The 15,426-nt window shown below is 33.9% G+C and overlaps 2 protein-coding genes across 2 annotated transcripts in view; one reads left to right on the top strand and one right to left on the bottom strand.

Annotated features, from left to right (window-relative positions):
• LOC132764966 (trypsin-3-like) overlaps positions 1-2,557 on the bottom strand; it is a 9,423-nt gene extending 6,866 nt beyond the window's left edge. Inside the window, exon 1 of the mRNA XM_067472917.1 lies at positions 2,480-2,557. Coding sequence (XP_067329018.1) covers positions 2,480-2,537 — 58 coding nt within the window. The 5' untranslated portion in view covers positions 2,538-2,557. The remainder of the gene's footprint in view (positions 1-2,479) is intronic.
• A 3,714-nt stretch (positions 2,558-6,271) lies between these two features.
• On the top strand, positions 6,272-13,785 carry FAM43B (family with sequence similarity 43 member B). The gene is made up of 2 exons (XM_067472845.1): positions 6,272-6,363; positions 10,326-13,785. Exon 2 carries the CDS (start codon positions 10,359-10,361, stop codon positions 11,430-11,432), a length of 1,074 nt encoding a protein of 357 aa, XP_067328946.1. The 5' UTR covers positions 6,272-6,363; positions 10,326-10,358; the 3' UTR covers positions 11,433-13,785.
• The last annotated feature ends 1,641 nt before the right edge of the window (positions 13,786-15,426 follow it).

Raw genomic sequence — 15,426 nt, 5'->3', positions numbered from 1 at the left:
ATGATGTAATAATAATAGGAAATAATAATTACAGAAAATAATAGTAGGAAATATAATAGGAAAATATATAATGTAATAATAATAGGTAATAATAATAATAGGAAATATAATATGAAAATACATAATGTAATAATAATAGGTAATAATAATAATAGGAAATATAATATGAAAATATATAATGTAATAATAGGAAATGATAATTACAGAAAATAATAATCGAAAATATAATATGAAAATATATAATATAATAATAATAAGTAGTAATAATAATAGGAAATATAATATGAAAATATGTAATAATAATAGGTAATAATAATAATAGGAAATATAATGTAATAATAATAATAAGTAATAATAATAATAGGATATATAATATGAAAATATATAACGTAATAATAATAGGTAATAATAATAATAGAAAATAATAAAAATAGGAAATATAATATGAAAATATGTAATGTAATAATAATAGGTAATAATAATCATAGGAAATATAATATGAAAATATATAATGTAATAATAATAGGAAATTTTTTTACAGAAAATAATAGTAGGAAATAGAATCTGAAAATATGTAATGTAATAATAATAGGTAATAATAATAATAATAATAGGAAATATAATATGAAAATATATAATGTAATAATAATAGGTAATAATAATAATAATAGAAAATAATAAAAATAGGAAATATATTAAAATATTTAATGTAATAATAGGAAATGATAATTACAGAATATAATAATAGGAAATATAATATGAAAATATATAATGTAATAACAATAGGTAATAGTAATAATAGAAAATAAAAATAATAGGAAATATAATATGAAAATATATAATGTAATAACAATAGGTAATAGTAATAATAGAAAATAAAAATAATAGGAAATATAATATGAAAATATATAATAATAGGTAATAAATAATAATAGAAAATATAATATGAAAATATATAATGTAATAATAATAGGTAATAATAATAACAGGAAATATAATATGAAAATCTATAATGTAATAATAATAGGTAATAATAATGATAGAAAATAATAAAAATAGGAAATATATTAAAATATATAATTTAATAATAGGAAATAATAATTACAGAAAATAATAATAGGAAATATAATATGAAAATATATAATGTAATAATAATAGGTAATAATAATAATAGGAAATATAATGTGAAAATATATAGTGTAATAATAATAGGTAATAATAATGACAGAAAATAATAGTAGGAAATATAATATGAAAATATATAATGTAATAATAATAGGAAATAATAATTACAGAAAATAATAATAGGAAATATAATATGAAAATATATAATGTAATAATAATAGGAAATAATAATTACAGAAAATAATAATAGGAAATATAATATGAAAATATATAATGTAATAATAATAGGAAATAGTAATAATTGAAAATAATAAAAATAGGAAATATATTAAAATATATAATGTAATAATAATAATAATAGGAAATATAATATGAAAATATATAATGTAATAATAGGAAAGAAAAATTACAGAAAATAATAGTAGGAAATAGAATCTGAAAATATATAATGTAATAATAATAGATAATAATAATAGAAAATAATAAAATAGGAAATATATTAAAATATATAATTTACTAATAGGAAATAATAATTACAGAAAATAATAATAGGAAATATAATATGAAAATATATAATGTAATAATAATAGGTAATAATAATAATAGGAAATATAATGTGAAAATATATAGTGTAATAATAATAGGTAATAATAATGACAGAAAATAATAGTAGGAAATATAATATGAAAATATATAATGTAATAATAATAGGTAATAATAATAATAGGAAATGTAATAATAATAATAAGTAATAATAATAATAGGAAATAGAATCTGAAAATATATAATGTAATAATAATAGGTAATAATAACAGAAAATAATAAAATAGGAAATATATTAAAATATATAATTTAATAATAGGAAATAATAATTACAGAAAATAATAATAGGAAATATAATATGAAAATATATAATGTAATAATAATAGGTAATAATATTAATAGGAAATGTAATAATAATAAGTAATAATAATAATAGGAAATATAATATGAAAATATATAATGTAATAATAATAGGTAATAATAATAATAGAAAATAATAAAAATAGGAAATATATTCTATATAATGTAATAATAGGAAATGATAATTACAGAAAATAATAATAGGAAATATAATACAAAATATATAATGTAATAATAATAGGTAATAATAATAGAAAATATAATATGAAAATATATAACGTAATAATAATAGGTAATAATAATAATAGTAAATAATAAAAATAGGAAATATGGACTGGACTACATGTCCTTGAGGGGCCCCTTCTACATGGGTGCCCTTCTTTAGGGGGTGGACCGGATGGCCTTTGGGGCCCCCTTCCCCACCAATGCCCCTCTTTGGGGACCCACTTACCCATGGCAGCCGGGAAGAGCGGCAAGAAGAAGATCAGGAGCGGGGCTGAGCAAGTCATCCTGCCTGTTCCTCCTCCGAAGTGACAGCCGAGGGACTTGGGAAACTATCCCTCCCCAGCCCTTGTTCTCTTCTCTCCGTTCCCATGACTTTCTGCATCTCCCGAGAACAGTTGGCGGATTCAGGAGAAGAAGAGGCCTTTCAAGGCTGCGCTGACTCTCCATCACCTTTGGGTTCTCAGCTTCCTTTCCCCCCTCGGCAGCGCGGGAGGGCGCCTGACATCCCCAACCCAAAAGGGATTCGCTTGCAACCCGCGAGACAAAGGGACTCCACATTAGGAGGGCGGCCAATCCAGTCCGCGCTTTGCAATTCCCAATAACGACAACAGAAAATAATAACAAGAAATATAATAATAAAATATATAATAATGTCGAAATATAATAACAAAATAATAATAATAATAAATTCCCAATAATAACATAAAATAATAACAAGAAACATAATAATAAAAATATATGTCATAATATAATAATAAAAATAATAGGAAATAATAATAGCAAATATAACAACAACAACAACAACAACAATAATGGTAATCATGTAATAATAAGAGGGTGGCCAATCCAGTCTGCACTTTGCAATTCCCAATAATGACAATACAAAATAATAACAAGTAATATGATAATAAAATAGATAATAATAATGTCATAATATAATCCTAAAAATAATAATAATAAATTCCCAATAATAACAGAAAATAATAACAAGAAATATAATAATAAAATATATAATAATAATGTCATAATGTAATCCTAAAAATAATAATACGAAATTCCCAATAATGATAACAGAAAATAATAACAAGATATATAACAATAATGTCATAATATAATCCTAATAATAATAATAATAATAATAATAGGAAATAATAATAGCAAATATAATAATGGTAATAATGTAATAATAAGAGGGTGACCAATCCAGTCCGCACTTTGCAATTCCCAATAACGACAACAGAAAACAATAACAAGAAATATAATAATAAAATATAATAATAATAATAATAATAATGTCATAATATAATAATAAAAATAATAATAGGAAATAATAATAGCAAATAAAACAATAATAATAATAATAATAATAATGGTAATAATATAATAATAAGAGGGTGACCAATCCATTCCACACTTTGCAATTCCCAATAATGACAAAAGAAAACAATAACAAGAAATATAATAATAAAATATATAATAATGTCTTAATATAATAATAAATAATAATAACAACAAATAATAGCAATAATAATAATAATAATAATAATAATAATAATAATAAGAAGAAGAAGAAGAAGAAGAAGAAGATGATGTAATTCTGTGTTCCTGTATGGCAGAAGGGGGCTGGACTGGATGCCCTTTGGGGGTCCCTTCCATGAGTCTAATAATAATAATAATAATAATAATAGACAAGATAATAATAATAATAATAATAATAATAGACAAGATAATAATAGATGATAATAATAATGATGATGATAATAATAATAATAATAACAATAATAATAATATAGTAATTCTGTCTCCCTTTATGGCAGGAGGGGGCTGGACCGGATGCCCTTTGGGAGTCCCTTCCATGAGTCTAATAATAATAATAATAATAATAATAGACAAGATAATAATAATAATAATAATAATAGATAATAATAGACAAGATAATAATAGATGATGATGATTATGATAATAATAATAATATAGTAATTCTGTCTTCCTTTATGGCAGAACGGGGCTGGACTGGATGGCCTTTGGTGGTCCCATTAGTCTAATAATAATAATAATAATAATAATAATAATAGATGATGATAGATAATAGATGATGATGATGATGGTGATGATGATATAATTGTGTTTTCCTTTATGGCAGAAGGGGGCTGGACTGGATGCCCTTTGGGGGTCCCTTCCTTGAGTCTAATAATAATAATAATAATAATAATAATAATAATAATAGATGATAATAATAATAATAATAATAATAATAATAATAATATAGTTATTATGTCTTCTTTTATGGCAGAAGGGGGCTGGACTGGATGCCCTTTGGGGGTCCCTTCCTTGAGTCTAAAAATAATAATAATAATAATAATAATAATAATAGATGATAATAATAATAATAATAATAATAATAATAATAATAATATAGTTATTATGTTTTCCTTTATGGCAGAAGGGGGCTGGACTGGATGTCCTTTGGGGGTCCCTTCCATGAGTCTCATAATAATAATAATAATAATAATAATAGATGATAATAATAATAATAAATATAGTAATTGTGTCTTCCTTTATGGCAGATGGGGGCTGGACTGGATGCCCTTTGGGGGTCCCTTCCATGAGACTAATAATAATAATAATAAGAAGAAGAAGAATAGATGATGATAATAATAATAGATGATAATAATAACAATAATATAGTAATTGTGTCTCCCTTTATGGCAGAAGGGGGCTGGACTGGATGGCCTTTGGGGGTCCCTTCCATGCCTAGGATTCTAGCCAATGGTCTTTGGGGAGGGATGCAGAAGTGGGCAAGGCGTTCCCATATGCGTGGCAGACAGGGGCGGCTCAACCCTTACGCAAAGTAAGCAGTCACGGTAGAGTTGATGTCGCCCAGGGGTGCAATTGGGGGGGAAATAGACCTTGATCATAGAGCATTCTGAACTCCACCAATGATGGAATTGAACCAAATAGGGCACACTGAACTCCCACAACGAACAGAAAATAGGTATCAGTGAATGGTTGGGGGCTCTTGGGGGAAAATAGACCTTGACATATGCGAGTTGTAGTCACTGGGATGTATAGTTCACCAACAATCAAAGAGCATTCTGAACTCCACCAATGATGGAATTGAACCAAATAGGGCACACTGAACTACCACAACGAACAGAAAATAGGTATCAGTGAATGGTTGGGGGCTCTTGGGGGAAAATAGACCTTGACATATGCGAGTTGTAGTCACTGGGATGTATAGTTCACCAACAATCAAAGAGCATTCTGAACTCCACCAATGATGGAATTGAACCGAATATGGCACACAGAACTCCCACAACGAACAGAAAATAGATATCAGTGAATGGTTGGGGGCTCTTGGGGGAAAATAGACCTTGACATATGCGAGTTGTAGTTACTGGGATGTATAGTTCACCTACAACCAAAGAGCTTTCTGAACTCCACCAATGATGGAATTGGACCAAATAGGGCACACTGAACTCCCACGACGAACAGAAAATATATATCAGTGAATGGTTGAGGGCTTTTGGGGTAAAATAGACCTTGACATATGCGAGTTGTAGTCACTGGGATGTATAGTTCACCAACAATCAAAGAGCATTCTGAACTCCACCAATGATGGAATTGAACCAAGTATGGCACACTGAACTCCCACGACGAACAGAAAATAGATATCAGTGAATGGTTGGGGGCTCTTGGGGGAAAACAGACCTTGACATAGTTGTAGTTACTGGGATGTATAGTTCACCAACAATCATAGAGCATTCTGAACTCCACCAATGATGGAATTGAACCAAATATGGCACACTGAACTCCCACGACGAACAGAATATCTATATATCGATGATTGGTTGGTGTGGGGGGCAAAATACTGTGTGCTTTTGCAGAAATACTGTAGAAAATTACCGAGGTCCGCCTCTGGTGGCAGACACGTCTCCTGCGTGGTGATGCTCTGGCCCCCCCTCTTCTCCTCCTCCTCCTCCTCTTCTTCCTTCCCTTCTTCCTCCCATTGAGCTCAAGGTGGTGCTGCTGAGCAACCAGAAGAGGAGAGGAAAGGAAAGGCAGAAGGAGGAAAGGAAGAAGGCGGAGGAGGAGAAGAAGCAGAAGCAGGTGAGGATGGATCTCCATCATCTATGGGTTGGAGATATATATATCTCCTATAGGGTGGGTCTCTATGGGAGATCTAGGAGGGAACATAAGGGTGGATATACATTCAGATCTATTTTGTTTTTCCTTTAGGAAGAGATCAGGAAGGCATTGTTTCCTTTCGGGGAAGAGCATCAATTAGCACCATATACTCGTAGCATATAAATCTATCTATCTATATATATCTATCTATATATCTATCTATAGATATATCTATCTATAGATATATAGATAGATAGATTAGATAGATAGATAGATTTATATTGCACATATATATCTATATATCTATATATATCTATATCTATCTATCTATAGATATATCTATCTATAGATATAGATATATAGATAGATAGATTAGATAGATAGATAGATAGATATAGATATATATAGATATATAGATATATATGTGCAATATAGGATAGTACGACATTCCTTATATTACTATATTTTATGCTATTTAATGCTAGCACTATTACGCTGCAATGTTATTAATTCTGTATATTATTCTATTGTGTGTGTATGGACATATATCATATATATATATATAACGTATATGTCCATACACACACAATAGAATAATATACAGAAATAATAACATTGCAATGCAATAGTGCTTAGCATAAAATACAGTATTATTAAGAATGTCGTACTATCCTATATTGCATATACTATAACTTATGATACATTATATAATACTAATAGTATTATAGTATGCTGGTTGTGTATTATATAGAAGGAATCATATATATATATATATATATACACACACACACACACACATATATATATATACACATATATATAAATATATATAGAATCTCAATTATATATATATATATATATATATATAGAATAACATAAGATATATCTATACACACATTATTATACCAATATATATGTTATTGTGTGTATATATATATGTGTATGTGTGTTATTCATATATATATATATATATATATATATATATATATATAAGATTCTCTATATATTTATATATGTGTATTTATATTCTAATATATATATAATTGAGATTCTATATATATTTATATATGTGTGTATGTTATACATATATATACACACATATAAATATATATAGAATCTCATATATAAGAATAACATATATATACACACACATATATAAATATATATAGAATCTCATATATATATGTCGTACTATCCTATACTGCATATATATCTTAGAATAACATACATATATACACACTTATATAAATATATATAGGATCTCATATATATGTGTCGTACTTATGATATAGTACAATATGTTATATAATACTAATAGTATTATAGTATGCTGGTTGTGTATTATTTAGATGAAATCATATATATATATATATATATATATATGAATAACATATGTATACACACATATATAAATAAATAGGATCTCATAATAATATACAGAAATAATAACATTGCAATGTAATAGTGCTTAGTATAAAATATAGTAATATTAGGAATGTCGTACTATCCTATATTACATATATATATTAGAATAACATACATATATACACACATATATAAATATATATAGAATCGCATATATATATATATGTCGTACTATCCTATATTTCATATACTATAACTTATGATATATTATATTATATTATACTAATAGTATTATAGTATGCTGGTTGTGTATTATATAGATGGAATCATATATATATACATAGATAGAAAAGATTCTATATATATTTATATGTGTGTGTGTGTATATATTATGTTATTCTAATATATATATATATATATATATGGAATCATATATATATATATATGAATAACATATATATACACATATATAAATATATATAGAATCTCATATATATATATATATTAGTATAACATACATATATACACACATATATAAATATATATAGAATGTCAATTATATATATATTAGAATAATGTAATATATATATACACACAGATATATAAATATATATATAGAATCTCATATATATATTAGAATAACATACACATATATAAATATATATAGAATCTCAATTTTTTAATATATATATATTAGAATAACATAATATATACACACACATATATAAATATATATATAGAATCTCATATATATATTAGAATAGCACACATAAATATACATATATAAATATATATAGAATATATATAGAATCTCATATATAAGAATAACATGCATATATACACACATATATAAATATATATAGAATCTCATATACATATTAGAATAACACATATATATATACACATATATAAATATATACACAGATATATAAATATATATAGAATTTCATATATATATATTAGAATAACATATATATACACACATATATAAATATATATAGAATCTCATATATATATGTCGTACTATCCTATATTGCATATATTATAACTTATGATATAGTACAATATATTATATAATACTAATAGTATAACATATGCTGGTTGTGTATTATATAGATGGAATCATATATATATATATATATATATATATATATATATATGAATAACATATATATACACACATATATAAATATATAGAGAGTCTCAATTATATATATATATATATATATATATTAGAATAACATACATATACACACACATATATAAATATATATAGAATCTCATATATATATGTCGTACTATCCTATATTGCATATACTATAACATGATATAGTACAATATGTTATATAACACTAATAGTATAACATGCCGGTTGTGTATTGTATAGATGGAATCATATATATATAAATATATATAGAATCTCAACATATATTAGACATAATATACACACACATATATATAAATATATATATATATATGGAATCTCATATATATATATATATATATTAATCTCATATACATATATAAATATATATAGAATCTCAAATATATATTAGAATAACATACATATATACACACACCTATAAATATATATAGAATCTCATACATAAGAATAACACATATACACACACACATATAAATATATATAGAATATCATATATATATATTAGAATAATGTAATATATATATATATATATACACACACACATATATATAAATATATATAATCTTTTATATATCTATCTATCTATATATATATATATGAATAACATATATATATATATATATATATATACACACACACACACAATATCATATATATATTGGTATAATATACATATAATAATAATATTATAATGTAATACAATATACTAATAATTTAGTATAATAACATATAATAATATTGTACAGTATAGAGTTTCCCAGGACAAGATAATTAGCATTGCCTAGAACCTGGGCATTGGCGTCATCTAGAATCAAAAGGCTAAAGTTTCCCAGGACAAGATAATTAGCATTGCCTAGAACCAGAGCGATGGCATCATCTAGAATCAGGTTAGATTTTCCCAGGAATAGATAATTGACATTGTCTAGAACAAGAGGGCTAGAATGGTCCAGAACCAAAAGGTTGACATTATCTAGATCAAGGACTAGAGAGGTTAGAATTGCCCAGAAGAGCAATTCTAGTTTGGCATTATCTACAACGAAGGGCTTGAATGGCCCAGAACCAGAGAATTGGCATACTCTAGAACCATAGGGTTAGAATTGCCCCCCTGGTGTTTCCCAGAACTAGAGAGTTGGAACCATCTAGAAGCAGAGGTTAGAATTGCCTTGAAGTAGAGGGTGGCATTGTCTAGAACGAGAGGCTTAGATATGCCTAGAACCAAGGGATTGCTAGAGGGTTGCTATTGTTTAGATCCAGAGGATGTCATTGCCCAGTATTAAAGGAATAGGTTGGCTTAGAAGCAGAGCATTGGCATTGCCCAGGAGGACCAGGGGGTTGGCATCATCTAGAACCAGAGGGTTGGAGTGGTCCGGAACCACAGAACCACGAGTGTCAACCACATTCTCTTCCTCCAAAGCTCTGCCGATGCCGTGTCCCAGCTGCGAGATGGATGACGTGTTGCCCCTCACCGCCTTCTGCCCGGCGACAGTGGAGAACGCCACCGCGTGAGGTCCAAGGAGCGGGCGGTGGTGGTGCCGGCCGCCCACCTTTCAAGATGGCCGCGATGCTGCCCTGGCGCCGGAGCAAGTTCGTCCTAGTGGAAGAGCGCAACGGTGTTGCCAACGTTGGGCGCAAGGTGAAGAGCCTGGGCCCGGCGCTGAGCTACGGCTCGTTGCTCTCGAACCTGCTGCGCTCTTGCCCGGACCTGTGGCCGGAGTGTCCTTCGTGGCCGCGCTTTGGTGGCCGCCGGCAGAAGGCGGAGCTGAACCCGGAGGACCCGTCCTGCTCGGCCTGGTACCTGGGCAACGCCGTCACTTTGCAGGCCAAGGGCGAGGGCTGCACCGAGGAGGCCGTGGACAAGATCTGGGCCAAGAGCGAACGTGGTGCCCGCGGCACCAAGATGACACTCAGCGCGGGGCGACACGGCTTGCGCATGAGCCCCGTCGCGGCCGAGAAGGAGCCCGCACGCCACCGCCGACTTAGCCACGCTTACCTTTTGCCGCGCATCACCTATTGTGCCCCCGACCGGCGCCGTCCCAGAATCCTCACCTGGGTCTACCGCCACCAGGTCAAGAACAAAGCGGTGGTGCTGCGGTGCCACGCCGCGCTGCTCTCCCGGCCGGAGAAGGCCCACGCCTTGGCTCTGCACGTGGCCCAGGCTTCTTGCGCCGCCCTCGACGAGTTCAAGCGGCTCAAGCGGCAAAGCGACGCCCGGCAGCTCCACCGGCAGTTGTTAGGCGACGCCGGCGTGCCCTCGGTGCCGTTACGGAAGCTGCTCAACTGCAAGTGCCCGTACCGCGCGGCGCCGGAGAAAACCCGCAACGGGCCTCGTCTCAGCGCTATCAAAGAAGAGGAAGAAAAGGACGAGGAGGAAGAATACAGAAGCACAGCTGTCGGCGGCATCTTCCGCCTCGAACGGGCCGAAGAGCGGCCCGAGGTGGCGGCCTTGGCACAGGAATTGCGCTTCTGTACCTTGCGAAGCCATTTGCACCGGCGAGCGGACACCCCTTGCTTGCCTTGGTGAGGAACCCAGAGCCATCCTCATTCCCCTTTGGTTATTATTCAAGACTGGAGTCGCATTGGGAACGAATGTTGTGTCTACACAGAGCTCCTCTCATTGCTCATCACGGATTCATTCCCGTGTCCGAACTCCTTCCGAGTTTCACGTTGCCGGATTTTATTGATTCCGGCATCCAAAATTCTTCGGGTTTCATGCCATCCGAACAATAGGCATTGTCAGATTCGATCGATTTCTGTATCTGAACTTCTCTGAAAGCTCGTCGGATTTGTTCAATTTCCGCATCTTCGGGTTTTGTGCCATACGAAAGCTCGTCATTGTCGGATTCGATCAGTTCCCGTATCTGAACTTCTTCCGGGTTTATGCCATCTGAAAGCTCGGCGGAGTCTGATCTGATCGATTCTGACAGCTCATCATCGAATTCGATAGATTCCCCCGTCCGAACTTCTTTGGACTTTATGCCATCCAAAAGCTCCTCGTTGTCGGATTCGATCGATTCCTGTATCTGAACTTTTTCCGACAGCTCATCATTGAATTCGATAGATTCCCCCGTCCGAACTTCTTCAGGTTTTGGGCCATCCGAAAGCTCGTCATCGTCGGATTCGATCAGTTCCCGTATCTGAACGTTTTCCAGGTTTCTTGCTATCAGAAAGCCCGGGGGAGTCGGATTTGATCGATTCCGACAGCTCTCTGGACTTCATGCCATCGTCGTCGGATTCAATCAGTTCCTGTATCTGAACTTCTTCCGGGTTGCTTGCCATCTGAAAGATAATAAAATTTGATCAATTCCTGCATCCAAACTTCCTCGTCATCGTCGGATTCGATCAGTTCCTGTATCTGAACTTCTTCCGGGTTGCTTGCATCTGAAAGATCATTGAATTTGATCAATTCCTGCATCCAAACTTCCTCGTCATCGTCGGATTCGATCAGTTCCTGTATCTGAACTTCTTCCGGGTTGCTTGCATCTGAAAGATCATTGAATTTGATCAATTCCTGCATCCAAACTTCCTCGTCATCGTCGGATTCGATCAGTTCCTGTATCTGAACTTCTTCCGGGTTGCTTGCATCTGAAAGATCATTGAATTTGATCAATTCCTGCATCCAAACTTCCTCGTCATCGTCGGATTCGATCGATTCCTGTATCTGAACTTCTTCCGGGTTTCTTGCCATTCAGAAGCTCGTCGTCGTCAGATTCGATCGATTCCCGTATCTGAATTTTTTCAAGGTTTCTTGCCATCTGAAAGCTCGTTGGAGTCGATCAATTCTCACGTCCAAACTTCTTCAGGTTTTGTGCCATCTGAAAGCTCGTCATCGTCGGATTCTATCATTTCCCATATCTGAACTTTTTCCAGGTTTCTTGCCATCCGAAAGCTCGCCGTTGTAGGATTTGATCGATTCCCGTATCTGAACTTCTTCCGGGTTTCTTGCCATCCAAACACTCATTTTTTGTCAGAGTCGCTCAATCCCGTATCTGAACTTCTTCAGATTTTGTACCACTCGAAAGCTCGTCGTTGGATTTGATCGATTCCCGTATCTGAAGTTATTCTGATTTTCTTACCATCCGAAAGCTCGTCGTCGTCGGATTTGATCAATTCCCGTATCTGAACTTCTTCCGAGTGGCTTGCCATCTGAAAGATCATCGAATTTGATCAATTCCGACAGCTCATCAACAGATTTGATCGATTCCGACAGCTCATCAACGGATTCGATCGATTCCCCCGTCCGAACTTCTTTGAACTTCATGCCATCCAAAAGCTCGTCGTTGTTGGAGTCGCTCAATTCCCGTATCTGAACTTCTTCAGGTTTTGTGCCACCCGAAAGCTCGTCGTTGTCGGAGTCGCTCAATTCCCGTATCCTTCAGGTTTTGGGCCACCCGAAAGCTCGTCGTCGGATTTGATCGATTCCCGTATCTGAACTTCTTCTGGGTTTCATGCTGTCTGACAGCACATCATCAGATTCAATCAATTCCCCTGTCCAAACTTCTTCGGATTTCGTGCCACATGAAAGCTCGTTTTTGCCGGATTCGCTCAATTCCCGTATCTGAATTCCTTCGGGTTTTATGCCAACCAAAAGCTCGTTCTCAGACTCTCTTGATTCCCGCGTCCAAACTCCTTCGGGTTTCTGTGCCACCCGACGCCAACCCGTGCCTACAACTTTGGGAAAACTAGCCATGTCTCAGTATCTGGAACAATTATGCTCAAACGTCCAGCTTTCTGGACGGCGCAAATATTTTTGGACAGTCCTCGCCCTCCTTCGAAAACCCGGCACAGACATAAGACGTTTCTCCAAACCCAAGAACGGAGGTGGAAACCTCCAAATTATATATACAAATATAAATCTCATGTGTATATAACATATATGCATCTCTCTGTATCTGTACATATTTATGCATAAATAAGGGGGTCGACGACATGCATTTTGGGTCTGCGGGGAACGGGATTCTCTCCATCTCCAGAAGTTGAGAGGTCTCATCGCCTAACTCCTTCTCTAATGTTGCAGTTTCTGGCTCCTCTGAAAATGGGGTTTATAGCATTCTCTCCATCCCCAGAGGTTGAGAGGTCTTGTCGCCCAACTCTAATGTTGCAGTTTCTGGCTCCTCTGAAAATGGGGTTTATAGCATTCTCTCCATCCCCAGAGGTTGAGAGGTCTCTTTACCCCACTCCTTATCTAATGTTGCAGTTTCTGGCTCCTCTGACCTATGAAAATGGGGCTTATAATATTCTCTCCATCTCCAGAGGTTGAGAGGTCTTGTCGCCCAACTCCTTATCTAATGTTGCAGTTTCTGACTCCTCTGACCTCTGAAAATGGAGTTTATAGCATTCTCTCCATCCCCAGAGGTTGAGAGGTCTTGTCGCCCAACTCTAATGTTGCAGTTTCTGGCTCCTCTGAAAATGGGGTTTATAGCATTCTCTCCATCCCCAGAGGTTGAGAGGTCTCTTTACCCCACTCCTTATCTAATGTTGCAGTTTCTGGCTCCTCTGAAAATGGGGTTTATAGCATTCTCTCCATCCCCAGAGGTTGAGAGGTCTCTTTACCCCACTCCTTATCTAATGTTGCAGTTTCTGGCTCCTCTGAAAATGGGGTTTATAGCATTCTCTCCATCCCCAGAGGTTGAGAGGTCTCTTTACCCCACTCCTTATCTAATGTTGCAGTTTCTGGCTCCTCTGACCTATGAAAATGGGGCTTATAATATTCTCTCCATCCCCAGAGGTTGAGAGGTCTTGTCGCCCAACTCCTTATCTAATGTTGCAGTTTCTGACTCCTCTGACCTCTGAAAATGGAGTTTATAGCATTCTCTCCATCCCCAGAGGTTGAGAGGTCTCGTCGTCCAACTCCTTATCTAATGTTGCAGTTTCTGGCTCCTTTGACCTCTGAAAATGGGGTTTATAGCATTAGTTCCAACCCCAGAGGTTGAGATGTCTCTCCATCCCCAGAGGTTGACAGGGAAAGAAAAGAAGAAAGAGGAAGGAAAGAGTGGGAAGGAAGAGAAGAAAGAGAAAGGAAGGAAGGTAGGAATAAGGAGAGGCAGATCATAAAGGGGGGAGGGGGGTAAAACAGGGAAGGAAGAGAAGAAAGAGAGGAAGGAAAGAGTGGGAAGGAAGAGAAGAGAACAGAAAAAGAGGAATAAGAGGAGGATGAGCATAAAGGGGGGAATGAAACAGGGAAGGAAAAGAAGAAAGAGAAGAAGGAAAGAGTGGGAAGGAAGAGAAGAAAAAGGGAAAAGATAGGAATAAGAGGAGGATGAGCATAAAGGGGGGAGTTAAACAGGGAAGGAAAAGAAGAAGGAAAGATTGGGAGAGAAGAGATAGTCACTTTGGACTCCCAATAAAGAGTCTTCTCTTCCTTCCCTCTGTTTCATTCCCCCTTTATTCTCTTCCTCCCCTTATTCCTATCTTTTTCCTTTCTCTTCTCTTCTCTTCCTTCCCACTCTTTCCTTCCTCTCTGAAGGAAAAGAAGAAAGAGAGGAAGGAAAGAATGGGAAGGAAGAGAAGAAAGAGAA

Source organism: Anolis sagrei, chromosome 13, assembly GCF_037176765.1.
Source record: "Anolis sagrei isolate rAnoSag1 chromosome 13, rAnoSag1.mat, whole genome shotgun sequence".
NCBI classification, from domain to species: domain Eukaryota; kingdom Metazoa; phylum Chordata; class Lepidosauria; order Squamata; family Dactyloidae; genus Anolis; species Anolis sagrei.
This window is presented reverse-complemented; position numbering and strand designations above follow the sequence as displayed.